The following is a 24,843-nucleotide window of genomic DNA, read 5'->3' as shown; positions in this document are numbered from 1 at the left end:
CCTTCGTGGAGGGACTTTACACTAACATAAGCACACTGTCTACTAAGGATTAAATGGATTGTCGCTCAAGGACTCCACACTTGGTCTCACCAAACGTCTTCTGCCTGTGTACATGCGGAGGGAATCTACTCCGACAATGCGAGGGCAGCAACATCGTCCTGCCCTGTTATATCTGAGGCACGCCCCAAAACACTGCACATGGACCCATGAAAGCAAGACACTAATGCACAAATGAAGAATATTTTGCCTTGTTATGTTAGGGGGGACAATATTCTGTCTTTATCTCTTAACATTATTGCACTTGAAAGAGAGGACCTGTCCTACAAGCTCGAGTTTCATTGAGGTACTGTAGAACAGCATGCCTTCATGTTCAAACGGTGGAGGTGTTTTCCTGTAACCCTTTGCCAGTATCTCAAATTGTCTGCACTACTGTAGATGCTTCCCCTGAATAAGCAGCTGGTGTGAGAGGAGAACAACCAGTAGGCTCTTCTGTGCACATGTGGCAGTCTCTAAATGGTTCTTCCAATTCCATAGAAGCCTTTTAAAAGAGAAAAGAAAAAAATCATTGCTACTAACACTCCTGGATGCTTTAACACTGTACAGCTACACAAAAAAAAAAACGCCTTTTTTGACATGGTATTTATTTGTAGGCATTTAATTTAAATGCTTTCAAGCTTGATACACATCCTAAACTGTGGAAGAAAATATTTCATATCTTGGCACACTACATTGGGAATGATCTTTTTGGTGTTCAGTCTCTGAGCCTTTGTTGGGACTTGCTGCTACTGATGCTGCCCCCAGCAGGGGGAAATCCTTGCACGGCTGCTGCAGGAGGACAGAAGGCCCGGAGCCTGCTGATCCTTTTGTGTTGCTCAGAGGATGGAGAGAGAAAAAGGCCTTTCCGGGGTTTTCTTCTGGGTCCGTTTCAGATGATACTCATTGTGACTGGTTCTCTTTATTTGTGGTTCTCATGTATATCTTTTTGTCCACGTGTTTACGTCTTTGTTTATAGATTTTGAAATTAGCTTTCAGTTTAGGCGGCAACTGATAGTTTTACCAATGAGCGTATCTATATGTTGTCACTCTGTCAGGTACTTTTCAATGTTAGCTTTTATATAGACCCCTTCACTATGAAGGCGGCATATTATAGGTTCCAGCAGTCACTGAGCATTGTTACAGTTTGCCATTTTCCAGGAATCAGAGTTGTAAATTGTGAAACTTAAAGGTGCAAGATGTAAGATTTTAGTTGAACACAAAAAATGATCTAAAATTATCAAGAGAATGTGGAGGAGTAATAGCTTTGACGTTATGATGTCTGTGTGTTGTGTTGCAGAAATATCTACAGAAGTTAGCATGCTAACCAGCTAGCCCTAGCCTGTCCCGCTCCAAAACTCCTGTGTTACTGGTGTAAACACCAGCACTCTCCCGGTGCTCTGAGCTCGCATTCAGGACTGCTAGCTGCACGGCTAACTGCATTAACTAGCTAGTAGCAACTACATTTAGCAGCATGTAGTGGCTGTTCTTGCATATTGCACCTTTACTTTGCGCAGTTTTGGTGATAACATAGCAAATCTTGGTGAGGCTGCAAAAGCGTTTCTCCAGTGAATGAGCTCCAGATCTTTTTAATCGTCCCACTTATTTTCAAAACGTAATTTTATGCAGTTGAATACTACAATGCTCCCTCCCTTCAGTGAAAGAAATGTAAGATATATTGATATTTTGAGTTGTTGTGAAGTAACGTGCATCACCTCTAAATTTTATGTTCCATTTGCAGATGGAGTTACCAGCTTTGTAAGGCCTCTACTGCAGCAATAGTAGTGCACTACAACTCTATACAGATTACATGGTTAAAGGGGCTCTGTGGAACTACTGTGTTCCATGTTCCATAGAGCCCCTTAAACCTATCCCTGATCTGCCTCAGCCATATTAAGCAGCTTCTTTTCAGGTACCAGGAAGACAAAAATCCATATGTTAATGCAAAATGATAATGTGAAACGCAGTGCCCACACAATTACGACATTACTCAGGATTTGTCAGGCTTCTTGTTTCTGTCATTTAATTTCTTCCTTAGTCAAGCCGACACTATGAGCTCCCCCATTAAACATAAAGAAGACTGTTGGTAAAGCAAAGCAAAGTTCTGCAGGCACAGTTCCACTGCAGTCTGCCACTATGGACCAGTTATTTCTGTTGGACCATGACGTGAAACCTGTATTATCCAGCTGCTCCGAAGACCATTGTGGGAAATGTGCACTAATCTTACTTTCACTTATATGATTGACAGAGAAGGGCACGCCCCCCCTGTGGTTGTGATGATCCATAATTTGTCCATTATGGTACTAACAGGAGAATTGTTTGACACCACAGTCTGGTGCTCCTCTAGTCATGATAAGGTGATTTTTATATTTTATACCTCTTCATTTTTATACCTCTGAAATGTCTTGAAGTCTCTGAATGTGTCCTGTTAAAATAACATATACTGTCCAGCGCTGAGAGAGGTGAGAGCGCTCATCTCGTCTTAACAGCTTCCTGTGCTTAAATGATGAATGTAGGTTAATTCCACAAATTCTGGTAAGATGAAAATGGCTTGAGTAATGGTTTGAAGGCTGTATTTTAACGGCTTCAAAGAGACGGTTCACTAGCTAACCAGAAATTGTACATTTTCTACTGTAACCAAACTTATTGGTGTCCAGTCCCATGTCGTGGCATTTCATTTGAGCACAGATCTCTACTCTTGTCAGTATGACAGCTGCAATTTTTCTCCACTAGTTTTTTTTTTTCTAATTCCAAGTCTAGGATCACTGAGATGAATCATGTCGTTTTCAATTATCCTCATAATGTCTGTACAAACAGTGGGACTCACTGGAAATAGTGTTTTTGTTGTTTTGTTTTTTTTTCTTTTTGTAAACAGCCAAGTACTCTCTAAGAGAAGTTCTCTGCTTGTTTCTGTGATGTGTTCAGAATGGGTAGTGAAATGTCTCTGCGTCTGGAAACTGTGCACAACTAGAATGTGTCTCGTGTGCTTTGCCTTTTTTAGTTACATTTTTCTAGATAGGAACAGTAACAATAGCAGTTCTCAGCATTTGACTCTCATTTTATTACTCTTTCCAAAGGGCCGTCTGTACAACAGATATATACTGCATATATCTGTACCCCCCCCCCCCCCCCAAGCTCTTTGAACAATAAATCTGTATTTAATCAAGTTTGTCTCCAGTAACATTTTTCTTCTTTTTTATCTCTTACATCACTTACAGCAACTACAGCTAAATTTTGAAACAAGAATTGTTTTTTTCCTCACAGAAAAGTTAAATTATGACCTGTCGGACTCCGCCTCTGATTGGTTATGTCGGTATTACTGTTAACCATTTCAGAGAAACACAGAGGCTTAATTGTGTGAAGCTATGGATGTTTCTATTATTTGTGATGCTGATATGGCAGTTTATAAGCTGTAGTTTTCCTGGTAATCACGTCCTGCGTGGTCCACTGCAAGTACACTCAGGGTCACTCAGACAACAACTGAACATCGGATAGGAATTATTTATTTAAAAGATAACTTTGCAACGATGAAAATCACAGTAAAGTTTTTCACAGTCTTGGATTTCAATAGTTTGACGACAGGCTGCAAGCTTCTTGACTCAGAGGATTACCTTTATTTTGTTGACAGTCATCACATGAGCACTTTATGGCACAATTCAAAGGGGATGAATAAAATGTCTGTCACTCCTCTAACTATCACACACATTCTTTCCAAAACAAGGTCCCATGAGGGAGAGTGTCTGTGAGGCAGCACACTGAACAAGAGAATGCGTGCTGGAGTGTACTTGATTTTGTCGCTCCTCCAGTGTGAACGCATGACAAGTGTCTACTTGTTCCCTGGATGAAACCTCTACTGGTTTGGACAATTTGACCGCAGGGGTGGGGTTTTTTCTTTCTGCCTCATTTTGAAAGGCCCGAAGCGGTGAAATGATGTAAAGCATCACCAGAAATAAAGGGAAAGATTTGGAGCCAAAAAAAAAGATAAAGCAGCAGAAACATGTGACCCCCTCAGGGTCACGACCCTGAGGTTGTGAACCACTGAATTCTTTTGTGGACTGGATGCGTGAAACATCTGAACCTATCAGAAAAGAAGTGGTTAAAATGATGTGGGCTTGCAGTTTTGTTGGTGGGGGGGAATGGTGATAGATGATTGGAGGAGCGGGTGTAGCGCTCCAGTATCCGACCACTGGTGTGTGCTGCTGCCGGGGAGGAGGAAGAGGAGGGAGGAGGTTCGCAGGACGCGAGGCGCGACGTGGAAGAAGCAGAATTCCGAGTAGTGAAAAAGCCCCGCGGTGTCGGGAGGCAGACCGGCAGCCGGCAGCGGGACTTGACATGTAACACGTCCGCAGACTGAGCCGTGTGAGGGGGAAGACGAAGAAGAAGAAGAAGAAGAAGAAGAAGAAGAAGACGTCGCCATGGACGGAGGGCTGATTATCACTTTTATATCTGTTGCGATGTTCTTGGGCTGCTTTTTCCTCGGCTTCATCCCGCTGCTGTTCAGATTCTCCGAGGTGAGACATCTCCCCCTTTTTACTTTTGTGTATTTATCATTCGCTTTATTATAAACTGCTGCGTTAACTGAACAGTGGCAGCAGCAAACCTGCAGTGTTTGTCTTCTGTTTGCTTGACTCACACTGCTCTCTGTGTGAGTGAGTCTGGCTGCAGCGTCCTGTGCTCTGAGGAGCTCCCTCCAGCTGATAAAAGAGTGTGGGGAGTGAATCTCATGAGCTGAAATCATGTGCCCGTCCTCCAGAAAAGCCTGCAGTTTGTGTCCATCCTGGGGGCCGGGCTCCTGTGTGGGACAGCGCTGGCCGTGGTCATCCCCGAGGGAGTGGGCTTGCTGGAGGAGTCGTGGAGAGGTGAGCACGAACACGACCTGGATCCTGAGCCCGTTTCCCTTCCTCCCAGCGCTCTCGCCCACCTGCGTTTCACTGAAGCGCATGCGGATGAAAGCGGTCTGAACCTGTGGCGCTCTGCCTCCTTATCTTTTGTGTGGAATTTTTGATCAAACAGCTCTGCCCGGTCCTTCATCTTCTCTCCCCCGCAGCATCCTCCTCCTCCTCCTCCTCTGATGTGCCGTCCAGCCTGAACGCCAGTGGGAAAAACCCGACCCCTGCAGAGAGTGGCCCCCCGCATCGGTTCTACATCGGTGTGGCTCTAACCGTCGGGTTCACCCTCATGTTCGTGGTGGATCAGATCGGAGGTTACTTCTCCACGCAGGGCAAGTTGGCAGGGGCTCTTTCACCAGCTTCACTGAGCAGAAACCTACTGAAATCAACATAACCTGTGCCATGTCTCATTTCAGCCCAGAGGAACAGTGTGGGCATCACGGCCACTTTGGGGCTGGTGATTCACGCCGCAGGTACTGACACACCTCTGATCCGACACTTTCTGTTGTTTGACACACCTGTGTTTGCTCTACATACACAAGACCACAAACGTGGAAAATTCCCTGGAGCTGCTCATTCCCACATGTGACTCGGCATGTGATTCCTTCACTGTTTGAGGCTTTAATGGCTTTGCTTCGAGTCTGTATAACACAGCGCAGAGTCTAGCTCAGCGCAGATGTGGCAAAACTTGGCATGCGGCATGTCAGAAACATCAAAAACCAGGCTCATCCATCAGTTCGATGAAAACGGCACAAACGTGCGAATGAAGAATTCGATCCCTGTTCGCCATTAATGAGATTTTTGTTTTGCATGTAGCTGATGGATTTGCTCTGGGAGCAGCTGTGGCCACGGGACAGGTGACAGTGCAAGTCATCGTGTTTTTTGCTGTGATTCTGCACAAGGTGAGGCTCTCTGGGAGTGACATGCACACTGACCATAAACACGATGTCACACAGAGCGGACACTAACGCCTGACCTGTCTCCCTTATCTCGTAGGCGCCTGCAGCTTTCGGTCTGGTCTCCTTTCTGATGCACGCGGGCCTCGAAAAGAAGTACATTCAGGGACATTTACTGGCCTTTTCAGCTGCGGCACCCATAGTCGCCATCGCCACTTACTTCATATTACACGCGGTAAGAAAGCACACCTCGGCCAAAGAGGACACATTACGCCCCCTCCACTTGGTGTTTCGTGTGATCTGATCTGAGGTGTTTGTGTCTGCAGTCTGGCAGTTCGTCTCAGAGCCAGCTCAGCGCGACAGGTGTGGGAATGCTCTTCTCCGCCGGGACTTTCCTCTACGTGGCCACGGTGCACGTCCTCCCCGAGATCAGCAGCGGCAAGACCCCCTCCGACCCGGAGAACAACACGGAAGCAGAGCCCCACCGGCAGCCACACCTGGGGCTCCTGGAGAGCCTCACTCTCATCCTCGGGGTCGGGCTCCCGATGGTGCTGGCTCTCGGGCTGCATGACGACTGAGAGAGAGAAAACTCGTTTCAGAGTGCCCGCTGGCGCTTGAGAGCAAAACCTGTGAGCACCTGTTGAATAGACCACGAGGCGTGAACTACTTAGATGGAGAAGACAATGTACCTGTGAGGAGAGTGCACCTGGGCTCAGCCACTGTTTGTGTATCGAACAACACTCTCCGGCGTGTTTAGAGAATTTGATAGCTAATATATTGTCCTTGCTGGACAGGTTTTTAATTGAGTGTTGACAATTAGGGCAGGAGGCCTTTGTCTCCAAGCTCAAATTCAATAAGCCCTCTCGAGGCCTTTTTTTTTTTTATAATGCCTGAGACGGATACCAAGCATGGCATGTTCAGTGGTGAAATCACAGTAACTAGAGAGACTTACAGGACGTGCCAAGTGATCCAACAGGGTCTGTTACCCAAACAATGAGAGATCTGGGTCACTCATTTTTAAGTATTTCTTTCTTACCATGTGGAGTCAGGAGCTTGAAAACAGCTCCAGACTTGAGTACATTTTCTTTCTTGACATTTTGCGAGTTCATTTTGTTTATTTGTTGGACGACAAAAGCCAAGAGAGCTCGTGAAAGATGGGACACGGCTGAGGCTAGCTGGTTACTGACTGACTTCAGCAGACACCTCCGCAAAACAGTGCATGCAGAGTTATTTATTCACATTCTGTTGAAGATAGTTCATTTTTTTGTTTTCTGAACGTTTCAAACTAAAATTCCGGCCATATCTTCCACATTGCACCTTTTAAATCACACGCGAGTCAGACAGAAGCAGGTGGCCGACGGTAGGCAGTGCAGTAAGCTCCGATCGCAGACGTTTCACCCAGAATCAGGGTCATCTCGTTTTTATGGTTTCTCTTTCACTTCCACCTTCAGTACATGCAGAAATTCACATGAAATAAAAACATGTCTGCTCACGTCACGATGGCCCGTTCCACTGGTTAACGTCTTGCTCTTTTAAGTCTTCACACGTCATGTTTTGCGGAGTATCTGGTGCCGAGTTATTTCAAATGGCCGAAGTGTCACACGGCTCCTGCCTTCCATCACCCACCATGGAGTGCTGGGTGAAACAACTCAACATAAAACATACAAACAATGTAAAGTTATTAAATCTCAGAGACTGTGAATTAAGCAAAACACAATCCACGTAACAATCTGTTTATTAAAGAATATCTACACATCATCACATCACAAACGGCCAAATTCAACAGATTCAGTTCTACGTTCAGTGTTGGTATTTAAATGTTTACTTATGTTTGATTATTACATAGACGCATTAAAAGCTTTTAAAGGTGCCTCCAGTGAGACATGCTCAGAAAGTTAAACACTGCCAGAAGTCAGAGGGTAAGATAAACACTGTGGTCGGTTACACATTAACAGTCGCCCTGATGACCTCTTGCGCCGTCGCCGCTCGTCCAGAGCGCTGCAGCTCGCCTCATCTTTTACCCACTTAAAAACATTTTCCCACAATGCCCCTCTTATCTACATTTGTCTGGTGGCTAATGGCTGCTCATATCAAATTAAAAACACTGACGTAAGCCTTTCCAGCACCCAAGTGGATCCACACCACCACATTTAACCCCTTCGCTCTCTGGTCCACGGCCCCCTGGCGGTACAGCTGCAGGCCGACCCTGCGCCCCCTCCACCCAGATACACTTTCACTTCAGTTCACTCAAAATGAACTGCTTGCATATGATGCAGTCATGTAAAATTAACTTGTGTGTGTTTATCTAAGAAAAACAGAGAGATGTTTTTTGTTCCTATATATGGACGCTTTGGTTTTACTGCAAAGTTTTGGGTCCCAGCTTAGAGGATGGGACCCCCAGTGAGCCCAAAGATGAATCAGAACAGCTTCTTTCTTCCATTATGGAATATATATATATATATATATATATATATATATATATATATATATATATATAAACACCCCTGAATCCACAGTTGTGTTCCAGGGCCCCTGCAGCTCCGCCACCCCAACATTCACCCTGTTATAACACATCCACATACTTCTGAGGCTTGTTCTCGCCACATTCCTATACTGCAGCTATGAGGGCTGTGTTTTAAATGTCTGAATTCACTTTTTTTTTTTTTTTTTTTTTACTGCAGCTCCTCTTCTGAGCAGCTCTGGGGGAGTCAGTCTGAAGCCTCTGAGAGGAGGCGCACATGTGGAGGCTCTCTGGGAGTTAATCATTCCTGTCATAGTTTCATGCGGCTCATGTAGGCAGTCAGCTGAGCCTCCCGGGCCATCTGATCAAAGGTCCTCCTGTGCGTCTGCTGCCTCACCCTCTCCCTCATGTGAAAGGAGGCCCGGGCCAGCCTGTGCGCCTCCTCCTGGATCTGCTCCCGCTGCCTCCTCAGCCTCTCCCTCCTGTACTCCTTCCGGGAGATGTAGCTCTCTCTGACCTTCCTCGCCTCCTCCTCCTCCCTCTGCATCCTCTCCCTCAGCCTCTGGTGGCAGAGCTGCCTGTGTTTGTTGCGCTCCCGCGTCTGCTGCGCTCTGGCCCTGTGCCGGGCCGAGGCGTGCACGGCGGCCCTCTCGGTGCGCCGCTGGCTCAGCTGGACCAGGATCTGTTTGTGCGTGAGCTGCTGGAAGCTCTGCAGCTCGGCCCTCAGGCGAGCCCTCCGGATCTGCTCGTCCTCCAGGGCCGCCCGCTGCTGCAGCTCCCTCAGCCGCGCCCTGGCAGACCTGGCACGCCTCTCGCACGAGTGGCGCAGCTTCTCCTCGAGTGCGCGCTTGGTGTGTGCCTCCTCTTCCTCCACCTGCTGCGCCACCTGCTGCTTCAGCAGGAGGTGTCGCAGCAGCTCCCTGCGGTTCCCCTCCTCCAGCCTCTGCCTCTTCTCCTTCTCCCGCGACACCCTGGTCCTCCTGGCCCTCTGCTCCCTCTCCACCGCGACCTGCCTCTCCCTCTCCAGCCTCCCTCTCTCCACCTGCTCCCTCTCCCTCAGCAGCTTCTCCTGGTAGAGTTTGCGCCCCTCCGCCTCCTTCTGCGCGGCTTCTGTCTTCTCTCTGCGCTGCTCCTCCACCTCCTCTTTCAGCCTCCTCCACCTGTCCTCTTGCAGCATCACCTCCTGCTCGAGCTGTTCCGCCTTCTGCTCCTCCAGTTGGCCCCTCAGCCTCCTGCGGGCCTCCAGGTCCTCATGCCATCGTTTCGAACCCTGCCTCAGTTTCCTCCTCCTGTTGTTCTCAGCCTGAGCTCGCCGGGCCTCCTCCTGCCTGCGGGCCTCCTGCCGCTCCTGCTCCTCCTGCTGACGGAGCCGCAGGGCGGCCCGCTCCTCCTCGTGCCTCGCCAGCATCAGAGCCGCTATCTTGCGGTCAGTCTCCGACACGGTGACGCACACCTGCTTCCTGATGTCTTTGGCGAGCCTCCGCAGCTGCATCTCAGTCGCCGGGGAGTGCCTGAGGTCTCCCAGGCTGAGGGTGCTCACGGTGCTCCTGTCGTAGTGAGCAGAGGTCACAGATCTCCCTCTGAGGCACAGATCTGCGTACGCGAGGGGGCCCGTCGTGTGATCTCCCGGTCCGGTCTCAGGCGCCACCCCCAGCCCCGAGACTTTACCGTCCGACCACCTGTCCACCTCGTCGGCCCGGATAATCCTCTCCCTCTCCTCCCGGCACATTCGCAAGCGCCTCAGTCTCTCCTTTTCGTAGGATTCGTGCATGACTCTGACGGCCTCGAAGGGCGCGTCGCTCCTCTCAGCGATCCGCTCGTTCAGCGATTTGATGAGGAGTTGAACAGGTTTGACACCGAGCCGCGCACAGGAGCGCAGGGAGCGGGGGCTCGTCAGGACGAAGCGACTGCCCCGAGCAGCGGCCGAGTCGAAGTTGTTCAGGTCCAGGCGGGCCCCCGGAGAGGTGGTGGTCAGCTCCCCCATGATGGAACAACGGGTAAACTACCCGGACGAAGACTTTTCAGGTGCTCCGAAAAGCGCTCCTGCTCTCGGTCCCCCCCCAGCAGCCTCTCCGGCACCGCAGGGAGGTCACGGAGGGATTATCCCAGGCTTTCAGGACAGGCTGCGCCCTCAGCTGCGGGTGACAGTTTCCTCTGACCATCCACCGACAGCTCAAATGTATTCACCCACATGACTCATAATCAGGGCTTCACCTCAATTGTAGCTGAATATGATAAGTTGAACTGTTAAATCAATAGTATCCAAACAGTCCCCAATATTCCGTGTTTCCTTTGTAGTAATTTGAATTTGCCGGATAACATGCATGTTATCCTCATTAACACAAGTTTACAACACTTTCAGAATGCTTTGGACTACATCAGGCACCACAGGTCAAAGCAGCCAGGACAACTGCAGTCAACAACAGACATGAGCCGAAGGAGAGACATTCCCCACACTGCCTTAAAAACAAATCACTTTTGTGAGCTGTTGAGTGAAAAGAAACGTTATAGATGTTGTAAAACAATACCAGTGACAAGTTGTTCTTATTTATTTGGGCCTTCTTGTCAATTCGGCATACCTTAATGGCCTCTGGTTTCTGTAATCCCTGCATCTATGTGTGTGATATGATGAATGCTATGATGAATAAAATGCCTTTCACAAAAGCTACAGTGATAACAGTGTAAAGTCACGATGGTCCCAAATGAAAGGCAACGTTCTGCAACTCTTATTCTAATGAGCCTTGTAATTTAAGTTTTCATGTGATCATGTTTAATAAAAGATAGATAAATAAAAGTGTCTGTCGACCATAGATATTCATATCCACCCGTTTCCTCAGAGGCCTATGGGTGCTGCCATGACAGATAGCTACTTCTGCCGGCGGTTTGCAGTTTCTGGTTGCCTTGCAACTGACTGCCGCCGCCAAGCTAGCCCAAAACAACTAGCGAAATGTCATAAATGCTCAATTGTTTTTAAAATGAGCTCGGGTACAACATGTGCCGTTGTTGGTTGCCACAACAATTCATGAAAATAGACGTTTTTTTCAGAAACTTCTTGTGTAGAACACCAACAACTTAAAAAAATATGTCTGTGCCTACACGCCCTGCCGAGGAAGGAGGAACAAATACTAGCGTGGCTCGCGGCTTTGAGACTAAAATAAATATTTGGGTTTATGAATACCTTCCACAGAATCTACCGTACTCCTGACTTCGTGAGATTATCTATGGTTCATAGTGGTAGTGGGTTTTGCTCTTCTGGTTGAACTGGTTGAACTGGGTGTTTATGCTAGTGTAGCTGTCTAAAAAAATGGGTTTTTAACACAAAGAAAGCAACACAATGGACAAAGATCGGAAGTGGATACACAGTCCAGATGTTTTTAAAAAGTCGTGAGGACAGTTCTCACAGTGCCACACCCGTCAGTTCTCCCGACGGTTGGCCAGACATTAGCTACACCGACATCTTGTATTTTCTGAAGGTGCTGACGGTGAAGAATTACGCAGTTACAAAAGCACAGAGGCATACAGCTACCTGCACAGTAACAACATAGGGAAAGTACTGTTGTAGAAACACAGTGAGTTTATATTTCTGAAGGCAGCAGTAGAGCCCAGCCAGAGCGTCAATCAAGCTAAACATGAAGGAAAGTGGAGTCGTGGAGACCAGCGGCTGCTCCTGCATTGCCGGGTTAGGGAGGTCATGTAGTCAGGCAGCAGCTATTCTGTGGAAGGTATTCATAAACCCAAATATTTATTTTAGTCTCAAAGCCGCGAGCCACGCTAGTCTCCGTTCCTCCTTTCTCGGCATGGCGTGTAGGGCATGGACATGTTTGTCGAAGTTGTAGATGTTCAAGAAGTTTCTGGAAAAAACTTCAAATTTCTTGAATTGTTGTGGCAACCAACAACGGCACATGTTGTACCCAAGCTCATTTTAAAATCAATTTACCATTTATGATGTAACACTAGTTGTTTTGGGCTAGCTTGGCAGCGGCAGTCAGTCATGCAGTTGCAAGACAACCGCTGGCGGAAGTAGCTATCTGTGATGGCAGCCCCTACAGGCCTCTGATGAAACGGGTAGATAGCTGCTGCCTGACTACATGACCTTCCCTAACCCGGCAATGCAGGAGTAGCCGCCGGTCTCCACGATTCCACTTTCCTTCACCATTATTCACGCTGTATGTTTAGCTTGACTGACGCTCTGGCTGGGCTCTACTGCTGCCTTCAGAAATGTAAACTCTCTGTGTTTCTGCAACATTACTTTCCCTATTTTGTTACTGTGCAGGTAGTTGTATCCTTCTGTGCTCGCGGCCTCACATATCCCAAGATTCTTTGAACGCCCGAAAAGAAGAAATAAATTAAGAAAAAATGGCAAACTCAAGTGGGTCAGATCTCGCATTTAAATGTTCTGGGTCTATAGTTGTTTTTTACTCATTTGAACATCCAGTGCCAGATGTTAAACTTCAAGGGACCCTAAAACCTCAAAATCTCAGTTAAAATACATTGGTAATGCTCAGCTTGATAGCCTTCACTTTCAGCCTTCACTGCCTCCATCCCCAAAGACACACCAGGGCCAAGTGTCTCCGCGGGTGACCCATAGGAGGAGGATGATGACGATGAGGAGAAGGAGAGCCAGCCAGGGCCAATGAGGAAGACAAATGATGTACAGTAACAGGCTGAGCAGGAGTCCCTGGCAGTGCTGCTGGGCTGGTTCGGATGCCACAATAAAGACCCTGGTGTCAGTGGGACATCATCTGGGTCGGTACTCAGGGTGTCTGGGGGTCCAGTCTCCTCTGTCCACCACATCGTCCATCAGCTGGGTCTGCAGTTCTGACTCGATCAACGGCTGCAATGTCACTAAGAGTGTTTTAAGAGAGAGGCAAGAATTATAATTTCGTAAGATAATTTTAATAGTAATAAATCATTACAACAAACACAATGACCTACCAAACACTGTAAATAGGAATAATGCTTTTAAAATAAAAAAAAAAACAAAAACATGTGGCGATCAAAAATTTATACCTCAGCATTAATGTAATGTACTGGTATGTTAATTACCCCAAACTGTTAGCTAGCTAATAATGATAATAATGATAATAATGATAACATTACCTCTCTATGGTCCTCTCTCAGCCCGAGATAAACCAGAGCCGCTTCTCCTCTTCCTCCACATGGAGGAGGATCAAAATGAAATCAGGAATTCCTGTAGCTCAAATATATTTGACAGTCAAACTTTACTCAACTTGTCACTTCCACAGACCTGGGCTGCATAAATAGTGACGTACGGGTAGGGGCGGGAACATCTGGTGACGCAACCAGGAAATACTCCAAAGGCTAGACCGTCCTATTTAACAACGGTGGACGCGGTCTCGCAGGTCTCTTCGAAGGTCCCGGCCTTTGTGGGCTGCGAAGGCCGGGTCCTTCGAAGGATGCAGACCCTGAACTGAGACACAATATATGCCTATGCTGTTGCCATGAACGTGTCGGACAGCTGGAAGTGACGGAGGGACGCTTGTGGTTACCGTGACAACAGAACAACGACTTTATCTCTCCGTCGCCTGAGATATTCGTCATGAGCGCCATCTGCCGGTGAAACAGCACGATCACACGACGCCTACGTTGCCTGTCTGCCACCCGCCTACTGGCTGATGGTGTCAACGGCCACTGAAGTTAGTTTCATAATCGTAAGACGTGTAGAAGACTTCAAGTCGGAGGGGACATTTCCAATAAAATAATTAAGAGAAAAAATCGGGTTATGCATGTGACAATTCTTGATCGTGAGTGTGTAAAAAGGGTGATATTATTATGTAAATTCTCTCCGACTTATACATGGAACTTACTTACATACGAATGATTTTTAGGTAAGAATAATGTAACCAATATTTAATACTCTTCATAAGACACAGCAGTATGATCTCCAAAAACTATATTGATGGTATTTATGTTATCATTTATTGATTTTCTCTCTCTGGCACATCATGTTTCATGTTATTTATTGATTTAGAATCTTCTTCATCTTCAAAATATATATTTAATGATTTAGAAATTTGCTTCACTTTATGATGAAATACATGTGTCAGTACAAAACTTTTCACATGTGTGTATAAGCTGGTAATACTATTCAAATTATGTAGCCAGAGAGGGGCCATTCTGTTTCAGATGTCAGATTAGCAGTATGTCAGTATGTAACCTTAGATCAGTATTCTATATTTTACATCCATCACTTCATCACTGGAAACCCACAAAACCACTACGGTTTTATGGGTTTACAGTTTACACGTACCGATTCATAATAACTTATTTATTATTATTATTATTATTATTATTATTATTATTATTATTACTATTATTATTATTTGTCTTGAAATGTTGCATTGGAAGTGTTCGCAAAACAACAGTTATTTTCTCTATACGTTTAACTATGGTATAATATAGCCTACTTTTAATGTAAGTAAAAATATACAGCATTTTGGTCAAATTGTCTTGGTTCAGTGTATTTTGGGGGGTAGAGAAAAAACAAAACAAAATAAAGTTGTTCAAAAACAGCAAGAGGTTCTCTTCTTCAGTTTCAGTTTCAGTTGGGCCGTTATTACAAAACGAACTTCATCTTCGTCAACACTGATGAAATCGTCCTGGCGCGCCTTCAGACTCCCATACAGGTGGGTGGAAGTTACCTCAAGAAAACTAAACAGATGCAGCCCAGCAGCAACCAGAGCACACTGCGAGTTTACATAATGTTTTGTTCTTTGCTGGGATGGAGAGACAAGAACCTCTACGTTCAGCTAAGTCGCTAACACAACTGCTTTTGCTAGCTAACGTCGACAAACGTTAGCACCAAAGATGCTTACGAGTGGAACGAGATGGTTCACTGAATTGTACTTCCGTGTTTGCGTCAACCACTGGCCCACCTTCATTTAGCATCTATTTCAGTTTATAATCGACAAGTTTTACATTGGTAAAACATGTTCATCTGCCATCCGGGTGTTTGTGAATCGCGTGTTTGAGTCTACTCAAAGAAGATTCAAGGCTGTACTTCATTGGGATTTAGTGAAGCGTTAGCGTTAAGGAATTCACTAATATCGTCCCTCTGTAGCTGTCAGTAACGTTAGCTGTGGTTAGTCGCATTTAGCAAAATTTAGTACCACATTGTAGCGAAGCCGAATACTTTATATTAACCACGTGCGTTGATCGAGTTATATTTATCACATGCAACAGTTCCCACCTTACCACATTGACAAAATAGCGGATTTCTATCTTGACTTTTCAAACGTCTTTGGTTTAATAACGTTAACAGTTTGACATCGATCTACACAATCACGTTCTCATTCTTCAGCCAGAAGGTGGCGAATCATCTATAAGCTACTTCAGCAGACAGAAACGTACATGTTGTTGATCGGAAAGTGTTGCATAAACGCGTTTCCCTTCTCAGCAACAAACAGCTCGTCCGCGGACTAACTGACGATGAAGAGAGCCAGGAGCGGCGGCGATGAGGAAGCTCCCCGGCAGAATGGCACCGCTGGCGGGAGGAGAGGAGAGCAGCAGCAGCAGTCTGACGGGGACAACGGCGGCTGCGACTTCGGCCCGGCTGACCTGCAAGACGACGACAATGACCCCGGACTCAGGAGGGAGATACGGAGCAAGTACAGAGACCTCATTAACTCAGTGCAACGTGAGTGAGACGCACAGGCATACATGTTAATGTTGTTGTTGTTGTTGGTTATTTGTTGACAAACCGATGATGTGTTTCCTCCTTGTGTTTTTTCAGAGAACAGGGAAGACATGCTGAGTCCCTCCAACAACAAACTCACAGAAGTTTTAGAAGAAGCAAACAAACTTTTTAAAGATGGTGAGTGTCACGCAACTGAACAAATGCTGGTCATGCTGATCATCATCATCATCATCATTCAGTTTGATTTGTGTTCCTTCACAGTCCGACAGGCAAGAGAAGCAGCTCTGGACGCCCAGCTCCTTGTTGTGGCCACAGACCTGGGGAAGGAGAAAGCCACCCAGCTGTTCGCTGAGGGCAACACGTTCGATCCCACCGCTTTCGCCGAGCACCTTGTGAGTGAGTTTGTTGTGTATACAAGTTATGACTGCGTACTCAAATAGTTGGGTCTGGGAGAGTTGAGCATTCACAAACCTTTCCTGAAATGAAGCAGTTTATTTGTTGAAACAGTTGACGTTATCGCAACGTGTTTGTATCTTTAGACCTATAAACAGTATTTTACAGTATGTGTTAGGAATCATAGCAAGAGCTGTTCATTTTTCACATCCCGAACATGATAATCATATAATGATGTGCACTGTAGAAAACGAAACTGTCTTCTTGTAATGTGAGTTCAGCAGCAGTACACACTGGGGTGGTCACATCGAGCTCTCACTGCTTCTCCGACAGCTGTCCTTCATGGGTCTTAACCGACTAGAAGACGGGGAGGACGAGCAGCAGAACGGGGACGTGGTCGATGGCTACCTGCCCAAGGATGCTTGGCACAGACTGGCCAGGAGAGCCGAGTGCTGCTTCAGGACGGCCCCGTCCTTCCACTATATGTGAGTACCTCAGCATGTTATGTGCCAGCTGAGACTTTATTGCCAGGACCTACAACAACCTCTTATGATGGGAAAAGCACCATCATTCTGTTGTGATGTCCCAGGAAAAATGCTGCTGGAGTGCACATAAAGCCAACTTTTATTACCAATTATAGGTTCATATTGCATTGTTGCTGTTCTGTTATCGTCCCACAGCAGTCATTTCTGTCACTGACTTTTTCATCCCTGTGGTTCTTTTGATCAGGATGGGTTCATTTCATGCAGAGCCCCCGCCTCCTAAACAAAGGATAGAACGGCAACGAAAGGCACCAAGCAAGGAAGCTAAAAGGATAATGCCCACCCAGGTAGCTAAACTCACACTTCCATGGCTCCAGTCAGTAAGGATTTTGAGGAAGGACACAGTCCCCCTTGTTAACCTGCAGCCTCCCTCCCAAAGTTGCTAGCAGGCAGACTGCTGTCCAATTTCACCCACATGATGCTACTCAGCCAATCAGATCTGAGTGTTGCGCTGAGTGTTGTGATTCCAGTCAGAGACAGTTAGACGGTTGCACACGCAAAATAGAGACAAGACGTCGGAAGTCGGACAGTCGGAGACGACAGACAATGAAAACAGAGCTTTTGATCAGTAATGGCCAGTTACATGTTCATTCCTCCCACACACAGTTCAAAAGCAGTGTGAGTCATATCTGAGACTGTGGTGATAATTAAAAGCCGAAATGTGACGCCCAAACACACCAACCCAAATCTGAATTTAAGGCACTGGATCAAAGTGCAAAACAGAAATGGTGATGATCTGGACCCGTGTTTGAGGAAACCTCCTCTGACCGGACCTTTTTGAGTTCATGATTATGTAATAGTAACACAAGTTTTCTCAGAATGCTTTCTTTTTTCATTTTATAGTTGAAGATAATGTTCACATGTGTTGGATTGAGAGGGCTTTGATTTCCCAGCTACTTACCGTTGATCGTTGATTTTGTTTTTACAGCTGAAGAAAATGGAAGACTCCCAACAAGAAGCGACAGAGAAAGAAGTTGAAAGGATCCTGGGATACCTAAAGAGTTATTACCAAGATGATCGTGAGTTCAAAGTCCACTTCACAGACGTTAACGTTTCACCATTGTGTTTTTTTTTAATGTGCTCATGTGCGTTTGTTTGTACAACAGCAACATCCCCAATATCGTATTACGAGTTCGTCATCGACCCCAGCTCCTTCTCGCGGACAGTGGAGAACATTTTCCACACGTCATTTCTGATCAGGGTGAGCCGCCGTCTGTGCTCCAGTGTGTTTCAGTTGAGCTTGTTTGCCCTCTAGTGATGGTCAGCAGGCGTGACAGTGTTGTTGTTGTGTTTCAGGATGGTTTGGCACGGATGTATCTGGATAATGCCAAATTGCCTTGTATAGGTGAGAAGATGTAGCATGTTGTTGTATTGTCCTTAATAATGAAATGTCTTTTGGTGAATTATTTTACCAGTGTTGTATTTTTGTGCCTCAGCGCCTGTAGAGGAGGGGGAAGTAGAAGCTGGAGGATCTCAAAGCCGTAAACAGTGCATCGTCTCTTTCAGCCCGAAGATATGGAAGGTTAGCAAACACTGGCCCCAACACAGAAAAGTATTATCCTCTGTGGTGTTATTTGTGCCGTTGGTCATAATTACAGAAGACAAAAGCAGCCATTCTTGTATTTTTTTTTTTTTTTTTTATGCTGTCATCTCAAACTCCAATTGTTGTTTTTTTTCCTCATGATGAATGGTCCTATCATCAGAAATCTGCCTTTTGTTTTCTTGAGGAAACTCGATTAACTTTTGACATTTGCGCAAAAAAAAAAAATTTGCAAGCACAGCTGTTCCCTGCCTCTATACATGATATTAATGTAAGCACTGTTTCTGTCCCAGGAGCTCATAGATGCCTTCGACATCACAGACACGATGATTCATCCTCCGAACACGCAGACTGAGTGATGGACCCTGCCACGTTTTGTTGGCTGAAAATGAACATTGTTTTTAGGTGTGTCATGTCATTCTCTTTTTTTTTTTTTTTTTTTAAATTTCCCTATAAAAACAAGTCAAACTGTTTGACAGATTTTTGCAATGCCCCGCATAGGTTTACACTTGTAAACTGTGAGTTTTAATTTTTACTGTTTTTAAATGTTTGAATAATAAAAGAGTCGAGAAAGTGGATCCAGTTGTGATTTATGTGTGTGGAGAACGCTCATGTTGAAAACTGTAATTTTATTCTGCAGAATGTCTCAGCATCATATACTGCATTTCAAAACAGCTAATGAATATTTTCTATGAAAATCGATGTTATTAAATCGATGGCTATTTAGCAGTTAAATTTCTTTAACTGACTAATAGCTATCCTCATTTTAGCTGACTTCCTGTCCATCAGTGATTCCCCCCTCTCTACCCGCTCCGTCACCAAACTTGCGTGACTTTATTTTTTTCGAGGCAGTTCTCTTTGTCTCTTTATTTTTTTTCTTCAAGTGTTTTTCATCACTTAGCCTGTTTGGTAGTAAAAGTATCACAGGGAATGCTGGTAGCTTTCACTGTTCCAGATAGCTGGTGTAGGTACCAAAACAAGAGGATCCTGCTCTCTGTGTCTGCCTGGGCAGACCGGGCCGCCTCTTAATGGACTTCTCTGTCCTGATTGGATACAGCAGGCAGGGATACCACAACATGTCTCTCCTCTTCTACTACATGACTAGGGCAAGGGGAGATGTGGGTTACTGACTAAAGACTCTATATCAGTGACTAGGGATGGAATATAGAGCTATTAAAACACTTGATATAAGAAGACAATAATGCTCTGAGCAGTGCAAACAGAAACTGTCGGTGGTGGTTTGCAATCCACCAATAAACAGAAGGAGAAGAACAAGCGCAGCATGCCGGTGTTGCTGCTGGGTGGGGCCGTGCAGTGTTGACCAGAGGATAAATTTGATTAGAGGTATGGGAATATAATCATCTGTGTTTACTCACTATATCTTAGCCTCTGGCATCTGCTAATGTGCACAGTGTACATTTAATGGGCTTTTTAAAATACAAAAATGGGAACAGTCATCTGACTTATTGGCATCAACCAAGAGAAGCAGGTAGTTATCAGTAATTGCTGAAATAAAAGTCTGTATCACACACCCCTAGGTTAGGCTCTCCATTCCTGTGAGGTGGAGTGTTCAAAACATTTGCTGGCACTCTCATCATGATAATGATGACAAGTCAAAAAAAAAACAAAACAAAAAAACGGTCTTTGTTTGTGTGGTCTTAAATGTGTGATTTTCATTTGAAAGAAAACACACTGTAGGCAGTTAAAACTGAGGTCTGTTGGGAAAATATATGATCAGGATCCATGCTGCTGCTCTCATTGCACACATACATAGACACCAACAAACAGACTAGAGCTAACAAAACACACAATCCTTCAGTCTGTCTGGGCTGATAATTGTCCCCCCTGCTCTATTTTGTCTGAGTGAACTTCACTAGGATCACATTTCGCTGGACTATTGTGCATCCTCGTCATAAGCGATGTACCACCATCATCCCTGCCATCTCCAGGGTCTTTTAAAGCGACAGGCACCCTTTACGCTGCCTCCCATCTCTTCCTCTCTCCCTCTCTGAGTGTTTTTTTCCCTCCAAAGCAGAGCTTCAGTCTGCTCACCCGTGCCGTGATGTGAGGCAAAGCTGCACATGAGGCTGGAAAAGAGGAGCTCCCTCTTTTTTTTTCACACTCACTTGATCAGGCTGGACTCCTTTAACGTCACGTAGATTTTTTATATAACAATGGCTTGAAAAAATACATGTCACAGGCGCACCATGGGCGATGCAGTGAAGAGCATTTGTTAGTCACTTGCAGACACAGAGGCGTGCACACACACTCACTCTGTAGCTCCGGCACAGATTCTGCCTGCTCTGGCAATGCTGGCTCTGACTGATAAGGATGCAGTTCTGCAGGAAGGTGCTCTGCCAGCCGTGTAGTGCCAGAGTCACTTCACCGGAGGAGGACATGGAATACAAGATGGGGAGCTGCATCGGAATCTCACGCCGCCAGGTAAACACGGGAGAGGCTGACTGCGGTGTAGCATCAATGCCTGTGTGACTGAGCATAGAGAGAGAGAGAGAGAGAGAGCGTGGAAGGGGAGCTGGGAGAAATTGCACTGGTGAGGAGCTGAGAGAAGGTGTACTCTAGTATTGGAGGAGGGGCGACGTCAGGGGAGGAAAAGGAGCCGTGGAGGCGAGCAGCAGGGGGTGAGGAAGGGAGGAGGAGTATAAAAAGTGAGGGGGTGATGCTGATGTGGTGGAGGAGGACGGAAGGCAGGTTGACGTGTGGACTGAAGACAGGCAGCTGACAGTGGAGAGAGCCCTGCAGGCCAGGACAGGAAGGAACAAGTGTGTTTCGAGGATGCTGTGATGACTGTCACAAGCAGAGCTGATCAAATCAGTGGTATTTATAGGGATGATAAAAATGGCCACAGACTCGGGCACTGGGCTCAAGATGGCCTCTGTGATGATGATGATGATGATACAAAAGCTCCCAAAATACATCCCAACCCCTCTGTAGTCTAAATCTGCAATTTTGTCTCTGGTTTGCTTTGTCATTTCTGGCTTTTGCAGCCAGAAGGCTTTTGGTTTGTGGATGTGCGAGTGTGTTTTGAACTGCACCCTGTGGACAGTGAAGGGAGGCATCCAAGGAGCATCAGCGCACAAGTTAAGAGGATGAATACATGTGAAAGAAACTGGAGAGACGTAATCAGTCCATGAGGAGGTCTGGCACCTCCTGTTTGTTTACAGCGTCGCCTTAGAAGTATTTCTCCCTCCCTCTGGGTGACTGACCGGCCTCCTGAGCCTCAGTCAGAGCAGGTGACCCCCCACCCACCATCATGGCTCCCCTAGCTCCAGTTCAATCCCCTCCCTTCCTTCTGTCCCCCGACCTGTGTCCACCCTCCACCCCTCGTCCTCTCCTCCCACTGAGCCTCCAATGCAAAAATAGCAACAGAAGGACCAAGGCTCTGGAAACAAACACCGGCCTCGAGTCTGACAGTAAACACAGAGCGGAGGGCTTTATTGAAAGCTTGAGGCAGACACTGTGTGGGGACAAGTCTCCTGTTTGCAGTGGTGAGTAGCACAGAACTGTTGAAGATCGTAGATTGTTTGGTTTATGTTATTCCTTCAGAGGAGGAGGGTGAAATGGAAATGAGGGGACAAAGGGGAGCAGGTGGGGGCGCGTTAAAGCTTGTACTGAAATGTGTGTGACTGCGTTTTGCTTTTATTATCATCTCATTTAATGTAATATGTTATGTAAAATAGTCATTTTAATGTATTTGCTACAGTCACCTTGGCCGCTACGCCTTTAAATCTGCGGTGCAAATGCACCTTGGTCTGTTTCTTCATGAGAAAGAATCTATTACAGAAAAGACATGTCAGAAATATAGAGTTCTGATAAGTTCAGAAGTGTGTTCCTGCTGGGTCTTTGTGTCAGAGGGGTCAGACTTGGGCCAGGAATCAGTGACCTCACGCTGCAGGTGTCTGAGCACTTACATACGGCGATTGTCCAAACCCGCTCAGAAGATGGCCCATGTCGAGCGACTGACGGGCTGGTCGACCTGGCAGCAGTCTAATCATATGATTTGCCCCGGTGCTTTCCTCGCTGCCAAAAAGCCCTGAAACACTGCCTGTCGGTTAAAGTGCACATGCTTCCACAGTGTCTGTGTGTGTGTGTGTGTGTGTATTGGGTGGGGGGTGGGGGGGGGTGAAATTACACCCCATTCACACAAATAGAAAGCAGGCGGGCATTGGGAGGAGAGTTGCCACATCACAGAATAAGTGAGAATTAAGATGTAAGGGACAGATATTAATTTCCCTGCGGGACAATGATAGGACATATGAAAAAAGACTGTTAAATACACACACACACACACACACACAATTCAAGTATACAGCCTTTACATCTGCGTGGAAATAAAGTGTGCATGACTAATTGTGCACAAGACCGGAATAAAGACTAACAGCAGTGGACAGGACACAACTCTATTTATAAAGTCGAACATATTCAGGTCAGTGCTTTCTGACTACACACGGAGCGACGTACAGTCCCTGCAGTCATATGAGGAATGCACAAACAACCTTCCTGCGTGAGCCGTGTTTACTGCTCAGCTGCAGCGCATGCAGCAGAGGAACGCTTGTGTGTGACGGAAAGAAAGATGGTCGACAGGCAGTGTGTCATTAAGTGATTCTACCCATTATCTGATATGAAATTAGTGCATGGTAAAGAGCTGCTGTCCATTTCCTTAAACCTTTCAAAATAAAACAAAAAAGCTGATCAAAGATGCTCCTGTGAGTTGACAGACTGAACACTGCTGGAAGCCAAGAGACACCACAATCTGTTATTTACAACGTGAGGAGCATCTTACAGCCTCAGTCACTGTGTCAGGGCGCTACAGTCACTCAGGCCCTGTTCAGACCTGGTGTTAAGATCCGCTCTGAGTGATCCAGTCCTGAGAGGAACAAGCTCGAAATACAGGTGCGAATGCACTAATTGCCGCCTGCCAACACTAAGCAGGTGTTTGAACAGACTTTTGTTCAATTGGTTTCACCATTGACACTAGATTTATAAACAAATACAACAGTTTATTGTAGGCAAACATGTCAAGTTTGAGAAATGCAGTCTTTAATGTCTCTGTCCCCAGACTCCTATGAAATTGCACAATTTTTTTATATAAACTTTCTATGTAAAATTCTTATTTGGGCTTTATTGTAAATCCTGATCTCTTTGTGTAGAAAACATCACCTCACTATGTCCCGGTGAAGTATGTGTTCATTTGCATGTAGAGTTGACATGCCTGCCAGTGCCAGGTGTGAACTGACAGACTGTGAAGGGAGCTGTCCACTTGTGAGCGAATCACCCAGGACGAATGTTAATACCGGGTCTGATCTGGGCCGCAGTCAAATCACATGGCATGAAATGACAGACTGCATGTGAAGATGTTTTTATCCTAGGAGGCAAAGCGATGCCATTTGTTTGATGTAATTTGGACCAGATGGGGCCTGCTCGTCACAGTTACTCGCTGCAGCGGGAGTTAAATGTGTCTGACGTTTCGTTACAGTGATCTCTAGAATCAACTTTTATGACTGATAGATATTTATTCCACATTGTCAATGAGGATGTTGTTCCTGCTTTTAAGCCCACATCGGCCGAGTGGAAGCCTGCCCTTTGCTCCTGGAGGGAGGTCTTTGCCTCACATGTCCCCTAATCTTAAGAACAACACACACTTACCATTCTCCCTCCCTGCTTGTTCAACCTCATACCACAGACCTCTAATCCTGCAGGGCATGAGTGTGTGACCACCGAGGGGACCACAGATCCCCTGTTGGCCCTGTGTGTGTCTGCGAACAGTCGTGTGCTGATGGTCCTTCTGTGCTAGTGTCTTTCAGCCAGCTGATGTGAGAGGCTGCTGGTTTGGGCGGTCGTGGCCCTGCAGCTGGCTGAGCCATGGGGAACGAGAACAGCACAACTGAGGCGTCGGTAAGAGCAAGCTCGCCGGGATTTTGCTACTCGCCGCCCTCCGTGCTGCCATACGAGCCTTGAACTATTTTGGTGCACGGAGGACTAACAAAACTAACACTTACTCGCTTAATTACTAACTGCTGGCTTCAGTAAAACACATGGGATGTGCACGAAGCTCTGGACTTTGTGTACATTCCCATTTCTAATTGAGGCTCGTCTAATAAGCACTTAGATAACATCTCTTGTTCTAGTTTGTGGTTAACGGGGGAAGAACAGAGATAGATGCCATTACTGCTGCACACCCTGATACTTCTAAGCTTTTGCTTTAATGCATCTTATAAAATCCATCATTCCTGTAATTGGTTGGAGGGCCATTACTTTATGTATGCCTCCAGATTGCATGTAGAATTATTGTTGCAATGAACCCATTTCAGGCATCATTTTTTGCTGTAATTGTGTACTTTGTCACAGCAGTTATAAAAAAAAAAAAAGACAGCTATGAAGAAAAACAATCATTTCCACATGTGACTGAAAGGA

At 46.0% G+C, this 24,843-nt stretch overlaps 4 protein-coding genes across 4 annotated transcripts in view; 3 read left to right on the top strand and 1 right to left on the bottom strand.

Moving 5' to 3' along the window:
- Positions 1 to 4,065: 4,065 nt before the first annotated feature.
- On the top strand, positions 4,066 to 7,315 carry LOC119034169 (zinc transporter ZIP9). The gene is made up of 7 exons (XM_037124956.1): positions 4,066 to 4,544; positions 4,787 to 4,892; positions 5,081 to 5,254; positions 5,339 to 5,395; positions 5,739 to 5,824; positions 5,919 to 6,053; positions 6,145 to 7,315. The coding sequence occupies exons 1-7, from the start codon at positions 4,449 to 4,451 to the stop codon at positions 6,394 to 6,396; spliced, it is 906 nt and encodes a 301-aa protein (XP_036980851.1). The 5' UTR covers positions 4,066 to 4,448; the 3' UTR covers positions 6,397 to 7,315.
- A 1,156-nt stretch (positions 7,316 to 8,471) lies between these two features.
- On the bottom strand, positions 8,472 to 10,413 carry LOC119034168 (coiled-coil domain-containing protein 177). The gene has a single exon (XM_037124955.1). It carries the CDS (start codon positions 10,261 to 10,263, stop codon positions 8,590 to 8,592), a length of 1,674 nt encoding a protein of 557 aa, XP_036980850.1. The 5' UTR covers positions 10,264 to 10,413; the 3' UTR covers positions 8,472 to 8,589.
- Positions 10,414 to 14,833: 4,420 nt separating this feature from the next.
- On the top strand, positions 14,834 to 18,989 carry nsmce4a (NSE4 homolog A, SMC5-SMC6 complex component). Its single transcript, XM_037124980.1, has 11 exons — positions 14,834 to 14,926; positions 15,697 to 15,936; positions 16,033 to 16,113; positions 16,198 to 16,328; positions 16,663 to 16,814; positions 17,059 to 17,158; positions 17,800 to 17,890; positions 17,978 to 18,072; positions 18,168 to 18,216; positions 18,308 to 18,393; positions 18,705 to 18,989. The coding sequence occupies exons 2-11, from the start codon at positions 15,729 to 15,731 to the stop codon at positions 18,768 to 18,770; spliced, it is 1,059 nt and encodes a 352-aa protein (XP_036980875.1). The 5' UTR covers positions 14,834 to 14,926; positions 15,697 to 15,728; the 3' UTR covers positions 18,771 to 18,989.
- Positions 18,990 to 20,464: 1,475 nt separating this feature from the next.
- Positions 20,465 to 24,843, top strand: part of tacc2 (transforming, acidic coiled-coil containing protein 2) — a 57,416-nt gene continuing 53,037 nt past the window's right edge. The window contains exon 1 of the mRNA XM_037123739.1: positions 20,465 to 20,853. Within this exon, the coding sequence (XP_036979634.1) occupies positions 20,743 to 20,853 (111 nt within the window). The 5' untranslated portion in view covers positions 20,465 to 20,742. The remainder of the gene's footprint in view (positions 20,854 to 24,843) is intronic.

Source organism: Acanthopagrus latus, chromosome 15 (genome assembly GCF_904848185.1).
Source record: "Acanthopagrus latus isolate v.2019 chromosome 15, fAcaLat1.1, whole genome shotgun sequence".
In the NCBI taxonomy this organism is placed as follows: domain Eukaryota; kingdom Metazoa; phylum Chordata; class Actinopteri; order Spariformes; family Sparidae; genus Acanthopagrus; species Acanthopagrus latus.
Note: the sequence above shows the minus strand (reverse complement) of the source record. Positions and strands in the feature narration are given on the sequence as shown.

Bases quoted from the DNA above. Each gene is read 5' to 3' on its own strand.
- LOC119034169 (XM_037124956.1), top strand. From the start codon at position 4,449: ATGGACGGAGGGCTGATTATCACTTTTATATCTGTTGCGATGTTCTTG. The intron at 5,825-5,918 runs GTGAGGCTCTCT...CTTATCTCGTAG, and splicing joins TTGCTGTGATTCTGCACAAG to GCGCCTGCAGCTTTCGGTCT. The intron at 6,054-6,144 runs GTAAGAAAGCAC...TTGTGTCTGCAG, and splicing joins CTTACTTCATATTACACGCG to TCTGGCAGTTCGTCTCAGAG.
- LOC119034168 (XM_037124955.1), bottom strand. From the start codon at position 10,263: ATGGGGGAGCTGACCACCACCTCTCCGGGGGCCCGCCTGGACCTGAAC.
- nsmce4a (XM_037124980.1), top strand. From the start codon at position 15,729: ATGAAGAGAGCCAGGAGCGGCGGCGATGAGGAAGCTCCCCGGCAGAAT. The intron at 15,937-16,032 runs GTGAGTGAGACG...GTGTTTTTTCAG, and splicing joins CCTCATTAACTCAGTGCAAC to AGAACAGGGAAGACATGCTG. The intron at 18,394-18,704 runs GTTAGCAAACAC...TTTCTGTCCCAG, and splicing joins TCAGCCCGAAGATATGGAAG to GAGCTCATAGATGCCTTCGA.